Here is a 16,518-nt window from a genome sequence, read left to right as displayed (position 1 = left end):
CTAAACTATCTCCCAATTCAATGGACATTAGAGAAAGTGCCAAAAAGTACCTGTCATTTTCCTTGGGGGACCTGAAAACAAAAATTGAAAATATTAAACAGAGTTTGAGACAGTTATTATTGTCACATCATTCATCAAAGTGCAAGTTCTTTATGTATTTTCTCTGAATTTCTTTGAAATGCTTCCTTAAATAAAAATGCTTGCATAGTATCAGATACTGACAAATTCCTGTAGATTGAAGGAAGTGAGCAAAGGTGAAAAAAGCATTTTATTTTAAAGCCATGGTCTTTACTTTCTTCTAAATTTTAAAAATACTTTAAAATAATTCACATATGGTTATTTCTTCATAAAGAAACTTTTTTCAGTAAATCAGCAGAGGACTCTAGTTGTTGGCTCTAACAAAATTGGGAACCTTCTTTTTTGGGATACAATATGTTATGCAGTATTAAAATCAGATGGTACACTGTAAAGTAGTAAGGGTATAGGTAAATGTCAGGACTGACTAATCCACAGGATACTGCACAACCTTTAATATTTATTATTTTATGTAGCAGATGCTTAAATAGAACTTGCCATGTGCCAGGAACTGTGCTAAGCATTTTACAAAAATTGATTTACTCTTCATTAAGATTTATTAGTATCCTCATAATATAGGTATAGAAACCACAGAACAAAGAAGATAAATAAGTTGCTGATGGTATTTCAAAAGCATTTTTTTAATAAAGCAGGATTAAGGTAAATTGTCTTTTTTATACAAATGAGAAGTTAAATCCTGGAAATACACCCAAAAGCATCCAGCCAAAAGTGCAACGGCAGGATCTGAAGCCAGGCAAGTTGGCTCCAAAGACTGTGTTGCCCTTCATGTGCTGCCAAATAAGGGAGGTCTTCAAAGGCCTCACATTCTCAGGTTCTCATCTGAGCACACAACTGGAGGCAGCATCCTGTCTGAAAACTGCTAAAGTTGAATGGGGGCGACTGGTCATGATATAAGACTAGGTAAGTAGGACAACTTCAAGTATTTGGCCTCTTTCCACTAAGCCTGCATCACTAACTAGCTAAACACTGGGAAAATTATTTAAATTCCCTGTGCTCTGGTTTCCTTATTGGAAAATATGAGCATAGTAACTATCTCATAGCATTGATGTTGGAATTAAATAGTGTGTGTGTGTAAATATACATATATACATAAAGCCTGGCACACTGTAAATGCTATATAAGTGCTTGCTGTTATTTCTGGTAAACTCAGAAGTTTTGTCAAGAACAAGCCAAAGTTGAGATGGATAACATCTAAACTTGGGCTAGAGCATCACCTAAATCATGGCATTGAGTCTAGCATGAAGGTTCAGAGCAAGAAAAGCTATAAAGTCAGCTGCTCTGTTTCAAAACTCCTCCTCCACCCCAGTTTACAAACTCTTGACTTTGGGCTAATACTTCATCCCTTTAAACCTGTTTCCTCCTCTTAAAAATGAGTATTAATAATATCTATCCTGAGAGGGCTGAAGATTAAGTGAGCTCAGCAATGTGGCATACCCAATACAAAGTATTCACTCAGTAAAGTATTCACTCAGTAAATGTTCACAAGTGTTATACCGTGAGTCTTAAGCAGGGAATAAATGTCTTTAAAAGAGGTGTCTGTTTTACTCAGAACTGTTATGTTTAAAACAAGGACTAATGCATCCCTTCCAGAGTGGCCTCATACCAAGATGTCAAAATCACCACACTGACAAGCTTTAGGAAAACACTGGGGCCACATCTCGTCTACCTTCAGGCTCCTACCAGTGCCAAATAAGACCTACATAACTTGTCAGCAGCAAGCTGCGGACATGAATTCCTGAATTCTTAACCAAGCCAATTTTAGACCTAATATATCTCTTTGAGTTATTATTTGGTCTTTTTCTAACTCAATTTTCTCACCTGAAAAACTGGCATCAAGAATACTAATTTACCAGAAATAGCATTGAGTTACAGCATTCAAATCATTTATTGCTAGAATATGTATGATAAATATAATGGACATTCCATTCAGAATAAAGAATGCTACTGAAAATGTGCATATTTAGATAAGTCTATTTACCTAAATTCAAGTACACGAATTTCCTTGTAGCCTGGTAACCCAGTAAATGCATTTTCAACCTGTTAAAAGTACAAATAAAAATGATAACTATGTAAAAATATGGAAAAATATATAGAAAATAATGCTTTTAAGAGTAGAATAAAAACTGCACTGTTCACAACTATTAGAAGCTTATACACTTACCTAGGCATACCCAGGTCAGAAAGTGAAAGAAAAAATTTTACCTAAACACTGCCACATTTTTCTTTTTCATTTTGTCTTTTAAGGTTTTAATGTGCTTTAATATTAATTTTTTCCAAATTATAAAAAGCATACTCCTTGTTGGCAAAGCACTGTTTTTCCCTTATGTGATGAAATGTGAAAAAAAAATTGTTTCAAAAGAAGCTGTAATAGCATTTTATTTTATTTTATTCTATTTTTTTTTTTTTTTTTTTGAGATGGAGTTTCACTCTGCCGCCCAGGCTGGAGTGTAGTGGTGCGATCTTAGCTCACTGCAAACTTCACCTTCCAGGTTCAAGCAATTGTCCTGCCTCAGCCTTCTGAGCAGCTGGAATTAGGAATTACAGGTGTGTGCCACCATGCCCGGCTAATTTTGTATTTTTACTAGAGACAGGGTTTCATCATGTTGGCCAAGCTGGTCTCGAATTCCTGACCTCAGGTGATGCACCTGCCTCAGCCTCCCAAAGTGTTAGGATTACAGGCCTGTAATAGCATTTTAAAATGTTATTGTTTCGATTTGAAATCTGGCCACAGCACACACACTGAAAAACAGTCTAGTGTTTGTTTTCTGTAAGTGTGAAAGTGGCTGCTGGCATCTGTTTCCTGCTCCTCCAACGAAAGAGAACCACAAACACACTCAACACCCAGACAAGAGGCCTTGTGGTCAGGTAGCTCCGCTGGTCAAAAGACCAATTCATGAGCATCACATTTGCAGGAGCCAGTTTTATTACTGAGTCTTTAAAATCTAGCCATGTAACTCCAAATGAGCTTAGTGACTGGAGGTGGAAAATAGTATGCCAGATTGGACTAAAGATGTAAAAATAATCAGGTTGAGGTGGGTGGATCACGAGGTCAGGAGATGGAGACCATCCTGGCTAACATGGTGAAACCCCGTCTCTACTAAAATACAAAAAATTAGCCGGGCGTGGTGGTGGGTGCCTGTAGTCCCAGCTACGTGGGAGGCTGAGGCAGGAGAATGGCGTGAACCCGGGAGGCGGAGGTTGCAGTGAGCCGAGATTGCGCCAGTGCACTCCAGCCTGGGCGACATACTCCATCTAAAAAAAAATAATAATAATCAGGTTAGGCACAAATGCATATTTTAACAAAAATAAACATTTAATCTGTAACATTTCAGAAGGTGACAGCCTCACCAAATGGGTCATGATGGGGCCAACATCAGAACAAAGAAATAAATTAATGGACCTTGGCAACATCTCTGGGCATCTGCTTTTAACCAAGTCCTCATATGAGGAGACTGGGATTTTTAAAAAATCTTGGTTCACTGAAGATCTTTATGCCTTAAGAATAAAGATCCAAAGCCAAAGAATGAAACTCTTTGGCTACAGTAATGTGCCCTGTTTTACTCTCTGAAAGGAAATAAAAAACTGTTATAATTCTTGTAGGGTGGTGGGGAGGGGTAGAAGACACAGGCCTAGAAATCAGAAGGCTGAGGGTTAGTCTCAGCTGTTTCTGCTGGCAGAGTGTCCACGCACAGGCCTTCTTTTTTCAGAACTAATACTTCCCTGCCTACCTACCATATTGATTTTAATATTAAAAGAAATGTGCCTAAAATCACTCCATTAACTGAAAAATGCTGTACAACTCTATGTTATCATTACTACTAAACCCATCTTAGCGTAGGCTTTGCAATCTCTGGAGTCTAAACATGTATAGGTATCCAGTTGCGTGAAGTCATTTGACTTCAACATTGATATTAATAGTAAAATGTATTGAGGACTGCAATATGTCTGGTGCTTTGCTTTACTTCAAATCTCTATGACAATCCCGAGAGATAATATATTATTCCTGTTTTATGGATGAGAAAATGGAGATTATAGGATATTAACTAACTTGGCCAAGGTCACACATTTGGTAAGTGACTGAATCAGAATGTATTCAATCCCAGATATCTCTAACACCGAAGCCCATATTCTTCCCATTGAATTACATTGCCCCTGCCTCATGATAAATGTGCTTTAGAATTGGGACCAAGACTGGGAAAACTAAGGTTCACTATAACTTCTCCCTTGAATTAAAAGGAAGGGGACTCTGTAGAAGAAGGAGTACTTTGAAAGGCAGTAGGAGACCTGATTTTCATTTCTGTTCCTAGAGAGACTGAATGACAATGAACAAGTTATTTGGCCTCCTGAGCCTCATCTGTAAAATAGAGATGCTTGTCTACATGACGGCTGTGAGCAAACAAATAGAAAGTCGCCTGTGGAGCACAAGGCACTATGTGAGGATCACACTGACACTGGCACTGCCCTCAGGCACCAACAATCCCAGGCCCATCACACTGACCTTCCCCTCTCTGATGCTGTACTTCGTGTTATCCCAAGCCTATCATGCCCCCACTTCTTATCCTTTTACACACACACACATACACATACACACACACACACACACACAAAGACTAATAGCTCCTAAACCTCATCCCCTCCAAGCAGGCTTTCTTTCTCCCTGTGTGTCTTCCAGTAATACCCAGAGAAGCTGAGGGAAAAATCCGTGTGATGGTGTCCTAAAGGGAGGGAGCTGGAAGATCCCCTTCAGTTTGAGACATGATCCCCTGCCTCTGCTGTTTCATGCAAAGTGACTATTGGTAGACATTTCATTCCAGGTAAGGGGACAGGGAGTACAGAGATAGGCCAGAGAAAGAGGTGTTCCATGGTAGGCCCAGAACCTTCAACACCCTCTAATCACCTCAACAGCTACCTACCTCATCAAGTCCTTGATGAAGATATTTTTCAGAGTGTTTATTGGACTTCTCTAAATCTGCAGTCATTCCATGCAATTGTTTACCTAAACACTAAGCTGTATTAAAAGTTCCTTAATCAAAGGACAGAGAAAACCAGTCAACCAAAGACACTCTTTGATGCCAGGTGGCCACTGGCCTGGCTGACATTTCTTCCACATACCATACAGCCTTGCAACTTGGCCACACCACTAGGAAAATGAATTGTCTGGCCTCCCCTTCCCATGTCTGATGGCTACAATAATGCTTTGGCTGAGAGATGCACATTTTTATTTCTCATCTGGACACAGTATCTGGGGAAGAAAATTAATCTAAGGTAATGGAATTGATAAACTTGGCTAAAGAGAACCCCATCAAGAAGGAACGGGAAAAAATAAACTAAGGAATGATGTGCCCTGTCATCTGACAGATAGGGGTAGATAAGCATTCAATGTCTTACTGCACAAAAGCAAAGGCAAACTAGACGGGGACTATGGGTCATTTTTGACTGAAAAAGTCTCGAGTTTAAGTCCTATATAGAATTTTCCCAGAAAGTGAAGTTATGGGATGGTCTAATCCACAATTCTTTAAAGAAATCCCTTTTTAAAAATACCTCCAACCAAGGATAGGAGAAACATTTATTTTTCACTGGATGCCCTTTTATGCTTCTAAATTTTGTACCAGTTATTACCTATGTGTTAACTATTCAAACATTTTCAATTAAAAATACTAAAGATGCAATTAAAAGACATTAAATGTAATGTTCCCTTAAGAAAAACAATACAGCGTGTGTAGTTTCTTAGAGAAGCTTATTTCTCCAAATATTTTCAAGTCAAAACCATGCCACAGAACACATTCTTCCTTGGCTGTGCAGCAAAAGTTCGAAATTGCATTTGTTTTTTAGCAGATGGCAAGATTTTTCTTTCTGTGAAAGAATTCATCTGTCCTGTGACTTTTCACAGAGTTTTCTGAAGAAATGGCTAAGTAACCACTCCAGGAACCAAGTAGACAAACAACTTGAAACCTAAACCCATCTTTAAACAGTGTTGTGATATGGGAAACTAACATAGCAAGCATACTGTCTTGTTTGTTTTTTTTTAATCACCCACTTCTGAAATAAATTCTTCTTCAAGGTGCTGGTGGTGAAAACTGGAGGAATCCTGTAGTTCTTCCCTGTACTGCTTCCCCAAAAGGTGGATACTGAATTCTGCAATCTGTTCAGCTGCTGGTTTTGTGGCTTCTTCTATCACATTCTCAATTTCATTGCTAATCTGCATTTTTAGAGAAAGAACAATAAATGTCAAGGCTTATTCATTCGATCAACAAACATTTATTGATTGTTTCAGTGTGTCAGAACTGTGCTAAAGGCAGCTTCTGAAGATAACCTTATTATTTTGTATTTGACTTTGGAACAAATTGGGTAGACTTTAAGACATAGGCTAATAGCCAGGAGCAGTGGCTCACACCTGTAATCTCAGCACTTTGGGAGGCCGAGGTGGGCAGATCACTTGAGGTCAGGAGTTCAAGACCAGCCTGGCCAACTGAAACCCCATCTCTACTAAAAATACAAAAATTGGCTGAGCATGGTAGTATGCGCCTGTAATCCCAGCTACTCAGGAGGCTGAGGCAGGAGAATCACTTGAACCTGGGAGGCGGAGGTTTTAGTGAGCCGAGATCCACTGCACTCCAGCCTGGGTGAAGAGCAAGACTCCATTTCAAAAAATTAATAAATAAATAAAATTAAATTAATAAAATAGTAAACATCTGGGTAAATCTTAAACAAATTTTAGCTGTATATGTAGAATGTAATACAGTCTAATTAGTAGAATAAAAAAAGAGAAAGAACAAAAATACTGAAAAGCAGCATACAGGTCAGCAAAATGATCATTTGAATTACAATGTTCCAATGTTCCTACGTTGCTCAGGATAAGAATAAAGATGTTGAAAAACTTAAAATTTGTTAAGTTAAATACACATTATAATTTATAGGATAAATCCCAACAGAACCGAAATACGGTGTATAATTTCTAGAAAAGTAGATGGGAAAATGCAATAGGAAAATAGCTGCACAATAAAACTACCTTGGGCTTCATTTTGAACCAGAGCTACAGCAATCCAATTTTTGTTAGGTATCTCTATATTGTTTTGTTTTCCTACTGGTTCTATAAATTGGCTTAAATCCTCTGTTTTGGATATTAACATTCCAATTGATTGCATACAATTCCTTAATTTCTATTAAACTGAATTCTATCTCATTCTATAAATGTCTCCAGATCTAAATCATAACTATTCTGCCTCAAGTTCAGAGCCGCAGTATCACTTTTTATTCATTCATTCACAAATATTTATCAAATGCCAATATTTGCTAGCACCATCTACTTGGAACATGGTTGTACTTAAGATAAAAGTATTGATTCAGGTAACCACTCTAGGGATTACCACCAGCCTTGTTCAGTGACAGGGAGGGTAATGAGGCAGAGTGGAGCGACTTAACCTGATTTCATGTAAGTTAAAATGTTCACGTTGGGAAGTGAAGGTGCAAGATAACTAAATTGCATCTTCCTAGTGGATATGTTTTGTCAGAGTTTGCTCTATATTAAAAAAAAAAAAAACAGGATTTGTGAACCCCCTAATTTTTTAAATGCAGAATTTAAATATCTAACAAAATGTTTCTATATTCCTGGGCAATGTCTAATTTTTTTGTTAATCTGTATATATCTTTTGTGATAAAGACTCAGCTATAGGATTTAGTGTTGTTTAGTGGACAGGTTTCTATTAATAACGGTACATTCACAATGCATGGTAATTTTTGACTTTTAAACTACATAAAATGTATATTCTTACCCACTAAAGAAGGCTAAGATCTGGCCTATTAAGGGTTAGAAGAACATAGGCAAAACCACCATAGTAAATCATGTCACAGAGGCCACAAGAGGCAGTGGACTTACCTCAATGACAGTCCATTTCATTTATAATTCGAAGCCCTCTCTCACCAAAAACTCACCAATAAGAGCAGATTTACTCAGTTCTCCAAGGAATCTCAAAATTGTTTTTAATGTACTGGTTTTAGAATCCATGTCATTTTTCTAACAGGATACTATGTGAAGTCCTGTGTAGTCCAGCAACGGGAGATAAACTCTCTCTTAATCTCTATGTTCCATGTTAGAAACTAAGTAACAAAACAGAGCATCACTCACACTCTCCTCTGGCCTTTCCAAGCTGCTCTCTGAGGCACCTTCATAGGCGTCCACCCCTGGATGTGGAACACTGAGAGTAGTGTCTAAGAAGAAAAGCAAAAACATATGCATGAATTCAGTCCCTGATTAAGTCAGAATTCCTATCAGGAAATAAGGAACTGACTTCAAAAACCATTCCTATAAATAGTTTGTTTTATTGTCCTGGAAATTCAGTGCATTCTAACCTCAAGACATATTTGTATGGAGTCTTCTCAGAACAAGAAATAATTGTGGTATGTTCAACAAGCATATATTGAGCACCTACTACATGCCAGACTCTGCACAAGACACTAGGAACACAAAGACAACATTCCTATACTTAAGGAGCTGTCTAGTAAAGGGGACACATACTAAAAGAAGTAACTCCTCTACTAGAGAGGAGAAGTGGGTAAAGGTTGGAAATTGGTTGTGAATTGACAAGTGTTAAAACTGGACCTTATCATGTTATTCTATTTTTGTAGATGTTTGAAATTTCTAACACAGAGAAGTTTGTGGGGTTTTTTAATTAAAAATAAAGAAATGAATTACCAATTTACAAGAAATATACTGGGCAAAGGAACATGTTAAACTATACCACAGAACGCAATAAGAAAATCCTTACTCTGGGAAACTCTCACAGGACAAATGACAAATGGTGGCGTTAGAATGGTTCCACGTTTTGACATTAGTGGTGGCTACAGAGTGTTTGCCTTAAAATAATCCATTAGCTCATACATTTGTTTTAAGTGGTGTTCTGACTTGTATTATATACTTAACGATTAAGGATTTTTAGGTACTCACAATATAATGCCATAAAATAAATTTTTAAAAATTACTTTTTCTTGAGACTCTTGAAAAACGTATTAAAAGAGAGAAATCTGATATTTTTAAAAAGTGAGCTGCAAAAAATGTTCTTGTTTGTGAGGCTGTCTTAAACCATAAATAATTTTAAAAGAAAAGTGAATAAAGACACAAAAGTATACCTCCCAATGTTGAAGTATCACCAACAGGAACTGGAGAAGATAGTTCAGGGCTAGAAAAAATATGTTTGCAGTTAATAAAATGACAGACACATGAGAGTTTATTTCGGGATTTTTGGGGTTGTTTTCCAAAAAGGAAAACACTAGATCACCAATTAACGGCTCCCAAGCAAAAGTACCAAAAAGCAAAGTTTTTAAAATTAAAACTTCGTAATTCATTTATTTTATATTTACTGATGCCTACTCAACTAGAATCACCCTACCTAGAATTCTTCCCTAGTTATCTTTTCATCACCCTGTTTTCTCTCTTCTCAGTTCTTATCACTATGTGAAATTTTATTTATCTTCTTATTTATCTCTGTCTCTAATGCCTTAGTCCTCTAGCACAATATTGCCCAAAATGGTAGCCAGCGGACACGCGTAGCAATTTAAATTAATTAAAATTAAACCAAGTTAAAAACTCAGTTCCTCATTTACACCTGCCACATTTCAAGTGCTTAATAGCTGCATGTGGTTAATGGCCATCATACTGGACAAGATGGTAAAGAAAATTTCCATCACCACAGATGTTCTACTGAACAGGAATGTGTTAAGAATCTAAACTACATGAGATTGGAGACCTTGACTAATATACTCCTGCTGTATTTTCCAGTGCCTAAAACAGTACCTGCCATTTAGTAGGCATTAAAATATATTTTGGGGATAAATGAATACTATGTTCCAGGCAATGTAGAAGGTACTTGGCATATAATTGTGAGCAAAACACCCATTGCATATGAAGGTTACAGTCTTATAGAAATTATACACACTAAATCAATAATTACAGATGAGATAAGTAGTATAGACAAGAAAGTAGTGGCTGCTAGAAGGAACATAAAACCACACACCTGATCTCATTTGAGAGATCATTGAAATCATAAAACCTATATATATAAAGAAAGTCAAGCTTAGAGAAATTATTTGCTGTAGGCCCCATTGCTAACAGGTATCAGGTCTCCTAGTTGTTGTTTTACCATGCCACTCTGCAATTGCAAGCAAAGATAAGAAGAGATCAGAAGATAATCTAAGAAAGCCTCTTCTCCTAAAAGAAAGAAAATAGGTTTCCACAAGTCCATATTTCACATATCCCAAAGCTATAAAAGTTAAATTACAGTAATCTGGGAACATTTTAGAATTTTCAAGTTAGTACACATGTCCTAAGAGGAAAAGGGCTATTCCCTTAACCTTTTCCAAAGATATTGGATCAGTGGTGATTGTCTGTTTTCAACTCATAGCAATTAAAAACTCTCTTCAAGTCGGGCGCGGTGGCTCATGCCTGTAATCCCAGCACTTTGGGAGGTCCAGGCGGGTCGATCACTTGAGGCCAGCAGTTCGAGACCAGCCTGGCCAACATGGTGAAACCCCGTCTCTACTAAAAATACAAAAATTAGCCAGGCGTGGTGACACATGCCTGTAATCCCAGCTACTCAGGAGCCTGAGGTATGAGAATCACTTGAACCCAGGAGGCAGAGGTTGCAGTGAGCCAAGATTGTGCCACTGCACTCCAGCCTGGGTGACAGAGGAAGACTCTGTCTCTAAATAAATAAATAAATAAATAAATAAAAACTCTCTTCAATGCTACCAAGTCAACTTCCCAAAGTAATTTGATCAACAGTCAAAAATATCTCCCTCATAGATGTGCCCAGGTCTGTGATGTGCCCAGTAAGTCACATCTTCAGAGCCACACACCTTTAGATCACCCTACTGCTCTAAATTAGATTACAGAGGTACTCAAAGCCTCAAGATAAATATGGCACACATTTTGAGGCATCATTTTTTCTAGAAGCTTAAACAGGTTAGGAGTTAAATAAGAACTGATGTATAATTTAAAACGTTTTAATATTATAACAAACATAGCTATATTATGGAATAGAATATAAAGTTTAAATGAATATGAAGATACAATATGATAATTTAAAGACATTTTATGATTGGAGCTGGTATGGGAGGGTCAATTAGGGACATGTTTTCTAAATGCCCAGGCTTTGGTAGAAAATTTGAGAAACATAAGTTAAAAAAAAAAAAAAAAAAAAACTTCACCGTAAAGATCCTTCAGGTTTTAAAAATTCTATCTAAAAAAGTAAGATGTTAAACTATTACACAAAACTCATCAGTATTGTTTATTTAGAGCACATTTGCATAAAATTGCTTACTAATCTAAAAGAACCTAAAGGGATATGATATCTGGACAAGTTGTTTTGATGAGCAGAGGACAGCATGAGTGATGAGGAAGAATTAAGAGGCTTCTTGGGTTACAGAAGATGGAGCTGAAAAAACTGGGATTCAGATGCATTCAGAAGAAACATTAACATAATCAGGCCTGAATAGGGTCCATCAATTGTCCACATGACAGTACTCCTTCTCAGTACCTTCATTTCATAGATGAAAGAAATAAGGTCCCAACAGGTAAAGCAACTTTCCCAGGCTCACACAAAAATTCCTAACTGTATCCAGTTCTCTTTCAATAATAACAGCAAGAATAATTACAACTAAATTTACTGAGCCCTCATCATGTGTCATACACTGCTAAGTACTTTATTTAGGTTAACTAACTTATTTCTGGCAACCACCTTAAGAAGGAGATCCTATGATCCCATTTAGACTGATGAGGAAACTAATGCTAGAAGAGGTTAAGAATTTGCTCAGGGTCACACAGCTAAGCCAATGGAGGAGCTGTGATGTAAAATAGGCCCACTGGATGCCAGAAACCTCATTCCTACTCACCTCAAATCACTGCTTCACAATATGGCCCTTATGTGATGCCTACTCTTTAGAAGGGTTTCACTTAGCCTTCATGATATTGGCCTATAAAAACTAAATGACCTAAAAGTCAGTGTGTGAGGTCCCAGAAAGAGGAAGGGGAACCTGGTTAGAGTTGCTCTATGGAGAGCAACCAGATATAAGGATCACAATGAGGCAAAGGTATGAAAGCACAACACAGCAACTAGAATAGGATGTTGGGATGAGGTAGCAGAGAAACCGGACTTCACCTGGGGTGAGTTAAATTGTCTCCGACATCAAATCAAATTTAAGCTAATTCTCTAACTAAGCAAGCACTCAGAATGGAGAAGTTTGATTACTTCAGTTGAACTAGATTTCACCTTGCTGAATTCAAAATAACATTATTTTAATAGTGATAAGTAGGAAACTCTCAGTAATTTAAATCACTTGCCTACACTCCAACTCTTAATCCCTCAACCACCCACTCTCCTTTCAAGAGACAGTAAAGAACACTTAACAACAAGAATCCTTTTACATGTTTTCATTAAGTATTCCTCCTGCAGAGATCCTTTAAAATGTCACTCACCACAGCACTGGAACACAGAGGTGTATTGAGTTTGGAAAGAGAAATACTACTAAATTTCTAAGTCAAACCACAAAGTTGAAGCTGTTCAGCTAAAATCTTTAGCTTAATACTAATAACATACAACCCCTTACTATCTCCTTTCCTCATTTCATCCAGCACATTATTCATTCTTCACCACCACTACCTAATCATGTCAATGGAATTCAGGTGGGATCATGTCAAAAGATGCTCACAGCAACATAGAACATACATTTAAAGACATTGTAAAACAAGCCAAGCACAGGTTCATATGCAGATTCCTACTCCCCTTGATATCTTCTATACTTTGCTTTGCTCTCGAATATGTTACTATAATCACATGTGACTGCAAAAGAACTCAAAGAAAAGAGTTAAGAAACCTGAGTGCTAGTCCTAGATGTATCATTAACTTTGTATATGATTTAGGGAAATACCTTAGTTGCTCTGGGCCTCAAGAACTTAACCTTTAAAACAAGAACACCTCCATGTCTGCCTATTTCAAGAAGGTTTTGACAAAAATTAAATAAAATATTATATGCAGAAGCATCAGAAAAAGTATGAAATGCTAAACAAATATAAAACAGGGGTTAATGGGACAGTGACATACGTCATCCCAAGCAGAATAAAACATTTGCTGAAAATATATACATACAGGCCAGGCGCAGTGGCTCACGCCTGTAATCACAGCACTTTGGGAGGCCGAGGTGGGCAGATCACCTGAGGTCAGGAGTTCGAAACCAGCCTGGCCAACATGGCGAAACCCCATCTCCACTAAAAAACACACAAAAATTAGCTGGGCATGGTGGCACACGCCTGTAATCCCAGCTACTCGGGAGGCTGAGACAGGAGAATCGCTTGAACCTGGGAGGTGGAGGTTGCAGTGGGCTGAGATCGGGCCACTGCACTCCAGCCTGGGTGACAGAGCGAGACTGTTGCAAAAAAAAAAAATTATATATGTATATAGTGATCCATGATGGGTATTCTCAACTACAATTCTCAACTACAAATGTAAATTGAGACACACACAATCCCAAAGAGCAGTCCTTACACTGAGAATATCACCAGAGACCTGATAATAGACTTGGGTGATTAGGTAGAAATTCTGTTATTAATTTAACAAATATTTAGTAAGCACATATCCTAGGATAAGCCTTGCACTCGTTACTGAGGATGTAACCGTAAAACCAGATGGCAGGAGTTTAAGGAGTGCTTGGAGCTAAGTGGACATTCTTTCAAGATGTCTGGCTATAATGGAGACAAATGCGGGCTGTTTTAAAAATAGGTAACATGAGAGGGACTTCAGCATGTTTAAATACTAATGGGAAAGAGTAAAGAAGGAAGTTGGAGACTCAGGAGAAAGAGAGAAACAATGACAGGCAGAGGTTTCTGAGAGGAAAGACAGAATGTAAGGTCCTGAATACAGGCAGAAAATGTTCTTTTTAAGAGTTGGCAACTGATAGCAGGAGATGTTTAAAATAGGATATAGCAGAGTATTTGGTGCAAGACATACATTAGCAGATGTATTAGAGTTTGCATAGAGGTCTGCAATTTAAATTACAGAGAATTGTGATTGGCAGAATACTAGCCTCCCAAAGGCGGCCATATCTTAATCCCCAGAGAGGGGAATTAAGGTTGCAAGTAGAATTAAGCTTGCTAATCGGCAGATCTTAAAATAGGCAGAGTATGCTGGGTTATCCAGTAGGCTCCATGTAATCACAGGGACCCTTTCATGTGGAAAAGGGAGACAGAAGAAAGTCAGAGTGATGGAATGTGAGAGAGACTCCACTGGCCATTGCTGGCTTTGAAGATGGAAGTGGGCCATGAGCCAAGAAATGTGGGTGGTCTGTAGAAGCTAGAAAAGGCAAGAAAACAGAATCTCCCCTACAGCTTCTAAAAAGGAACACAGCCCTGCTGATACTTTGAGACCCAAAGGAGGCTTTTGAACTACAGAACTATAAGATAATCTATGTTGTTTTAAGCTGCCAAGATCAGACTAATTAGTTAAAGCAGCAGTAGAAAACTAATACAAGAAGCTCTTTACACAGATAATACAAAAATAATCTCAAAAAATTTATAAAAATAAATTTGAATAGTGGAAACAGAAGTTAATGGAGTAGTGACACATGTCATCCCAAAGAGAATAAAATATTTGCTGAAAAAAATATATATTTGGCTTTGTGGTCCATGGAAATCGTGGGCAAATAAGGGTTTTAATGGATAACTGTAATACTCAATTGGAGAAAGATAGGCTGAGTAAATTCTTAGGCCACTCCTATGGTATCACTTCCAGTGTGAGCTAGCCCCATGTCACCCCCTTCAGTATCTCCCACAGTCGGCAGTCTCCACCCCACTTCAACCTCATCTGCCCTAGTTTCAGGCAGAATACGAATTTTTAAATTTTCAAAATTCACTTATATTTTAATTCATATATATTGTTATTTCTTTATATGCCTTATTTTCTAAGAATAGTGAATATCTTGTATCCTCTATTATACCTAGTACAGGCAGTGACTTATCAATAGAGATACATGATACATACAGTCAGTTCTGCTATGCTATTTATGTGTAAATTTGTTTCAACATGATTAATATATTAAGAAACAGTTGAGCATAATGCAGATTTCTCCTTTACCTATACCCAATTTCATTGTGAGAAACGCTAGATGAATAAACAAAACCACCCAGATGAAGAGAGGCCACATAGGAATACACCAAGCACTCTCACGCCCAACACTTTAGACATCTTCCAGCTACCTCAGTTCACCCATGAGTTATGAACCACACCCACCCTCATATAGTGTTACAACTTTCCATCCTTCACATAACTCTCCTTCCATCACTTTACAATAATTTATAAGCTACAATCTTTCCAGTATCCACTTTTACCAACAAATGTCAGAAATTCATCAAGGTTAAGTGACATATTTATTATGGTATTTGTGTATTTCTTAACCACATGGGACATGTAAACTGTGCCACCATTTTTATTAGGTTACTTTTTGTTTGTTTTTGAGATGGAGTCTCACACTGTTGTTGCCCAGGCTGGAGTGCAGTGGTGCAATCTCAGCTCATTGCAACCTCCACCTCTCAGGTTCAAGCTATTCTCCTGTCTTAGCCTCCCAAGCAGTCAGGATTACAGGTGCACACCACCATGCCTGGCTAATTTTTTTTGTATTTTTGTAGAGACAGGATTTCACCATGTTAGCCAGGCTGGTCTTGAACTCCTGATCTCAAGTAATCTGCCTGCCTCAGCCTCCCAAAGTGCTGGGATTACAGGCGTTGAGCCACCACGCCAGCCACTAGGTTCCTTTTTTTAAAAAATGTATTGTTGACAAAGTTTTTGCGTATTGTGCCCCTAACTTTATTATTCCCATTGCCCCTGTAGTTTTTATTGCATGATTTTCAACAATTTTTAGGAAATAATACATCATGTTATAGTAGAACTAACTATATGATGAAGGTGTTTTGTTTTCATAGAAAGTTTCTGAATAAACCCCATAAATTTGTTTGTTCTAAGACTCTTTCCAACATGGTGCATATATACAGAGTATACAGTAGATTGCCAGAAGCCATAGAGTAGACTTGGCTCCATTTCCAAAGCTTCCATTTTGTGTGGTGTTTGAAGAAATAAATCAATTTATATAAAATTTATACATACTGATATACTACATAGCAAAATACAAAAGAGTGCATGAAGTCTTAAGAAAAGAAAAGGAAGTTTGGATTTGCAAAAACAAAACAAACAAAAAAAAACTCTGAGCTATACTGCCCATATTTTCTGCCATTGAGGACTTTGGGAGAAAAGTTAGATAAACACTGTTCTAAGCAAATGTTAAAATCCCCTTAGCTGACAAATATATAGACTAATAAGAAAAATAAAAAATAACTCTGTCTGCTGTGTTGAAAATGTACTGTAGTTGGGAAAGGGTTAGACA

General features: G+C 37.5%; 1 protein-coding gene across 1 annotated transcript in view; it reads right to left on the bottom strand.

Moving 5' to 3' along the window:
• The window catches only part of IMPG2 (interphotoreceptor matrix proteoglycan 2), a 98,798-nt gene that overhangs the window by 43,547 nt on the left and 38,733 nt on the right, over positions 1-16,518 (bottom strand). Inside the window, exons 5-9 of the mRNA XM_002813343.6 lie at positions 9,223-9,272; positions 8,222-8,304; positions 6,134-6,295; positions 2,075-2,133; positions 51-71 (exon numbers count right to left, since the gene is read on the bottom strand). Of these exons, the coding sequence (XP_002813389.4) occupies positions 51-71; positions 2,075-2,133; positions 6,134-6,295; positions 8,222-8,304; positions 9,223-9,272 (375 nt within the window). The remainder of the gene's footprint in view (positions 1-50; positions 72-2,074; positions 2,134-6,133; positions 6,296-8,221; positions 8,305-9,222; positions 9,273-16,518) is intronic.

The sequence above is a fragment of the Pongo abelii genome, chromosome 2, assembly GCF_028885655.2.
Source record: "Pongo abelii isolate AG06213 chromosome 2, NHGRI_mPonAbe1-v2.0_pri, whole genome shotgun sequence".
Taxonomy (NCBI): Eukaryota; Metazoa; Chordata; class Mammalia; order Primates; family Hominidae; genus Pongo; species Pongo abelii.
This window is presented reverse-complemented; position numbering and strand designations above follow the sequence as displayed.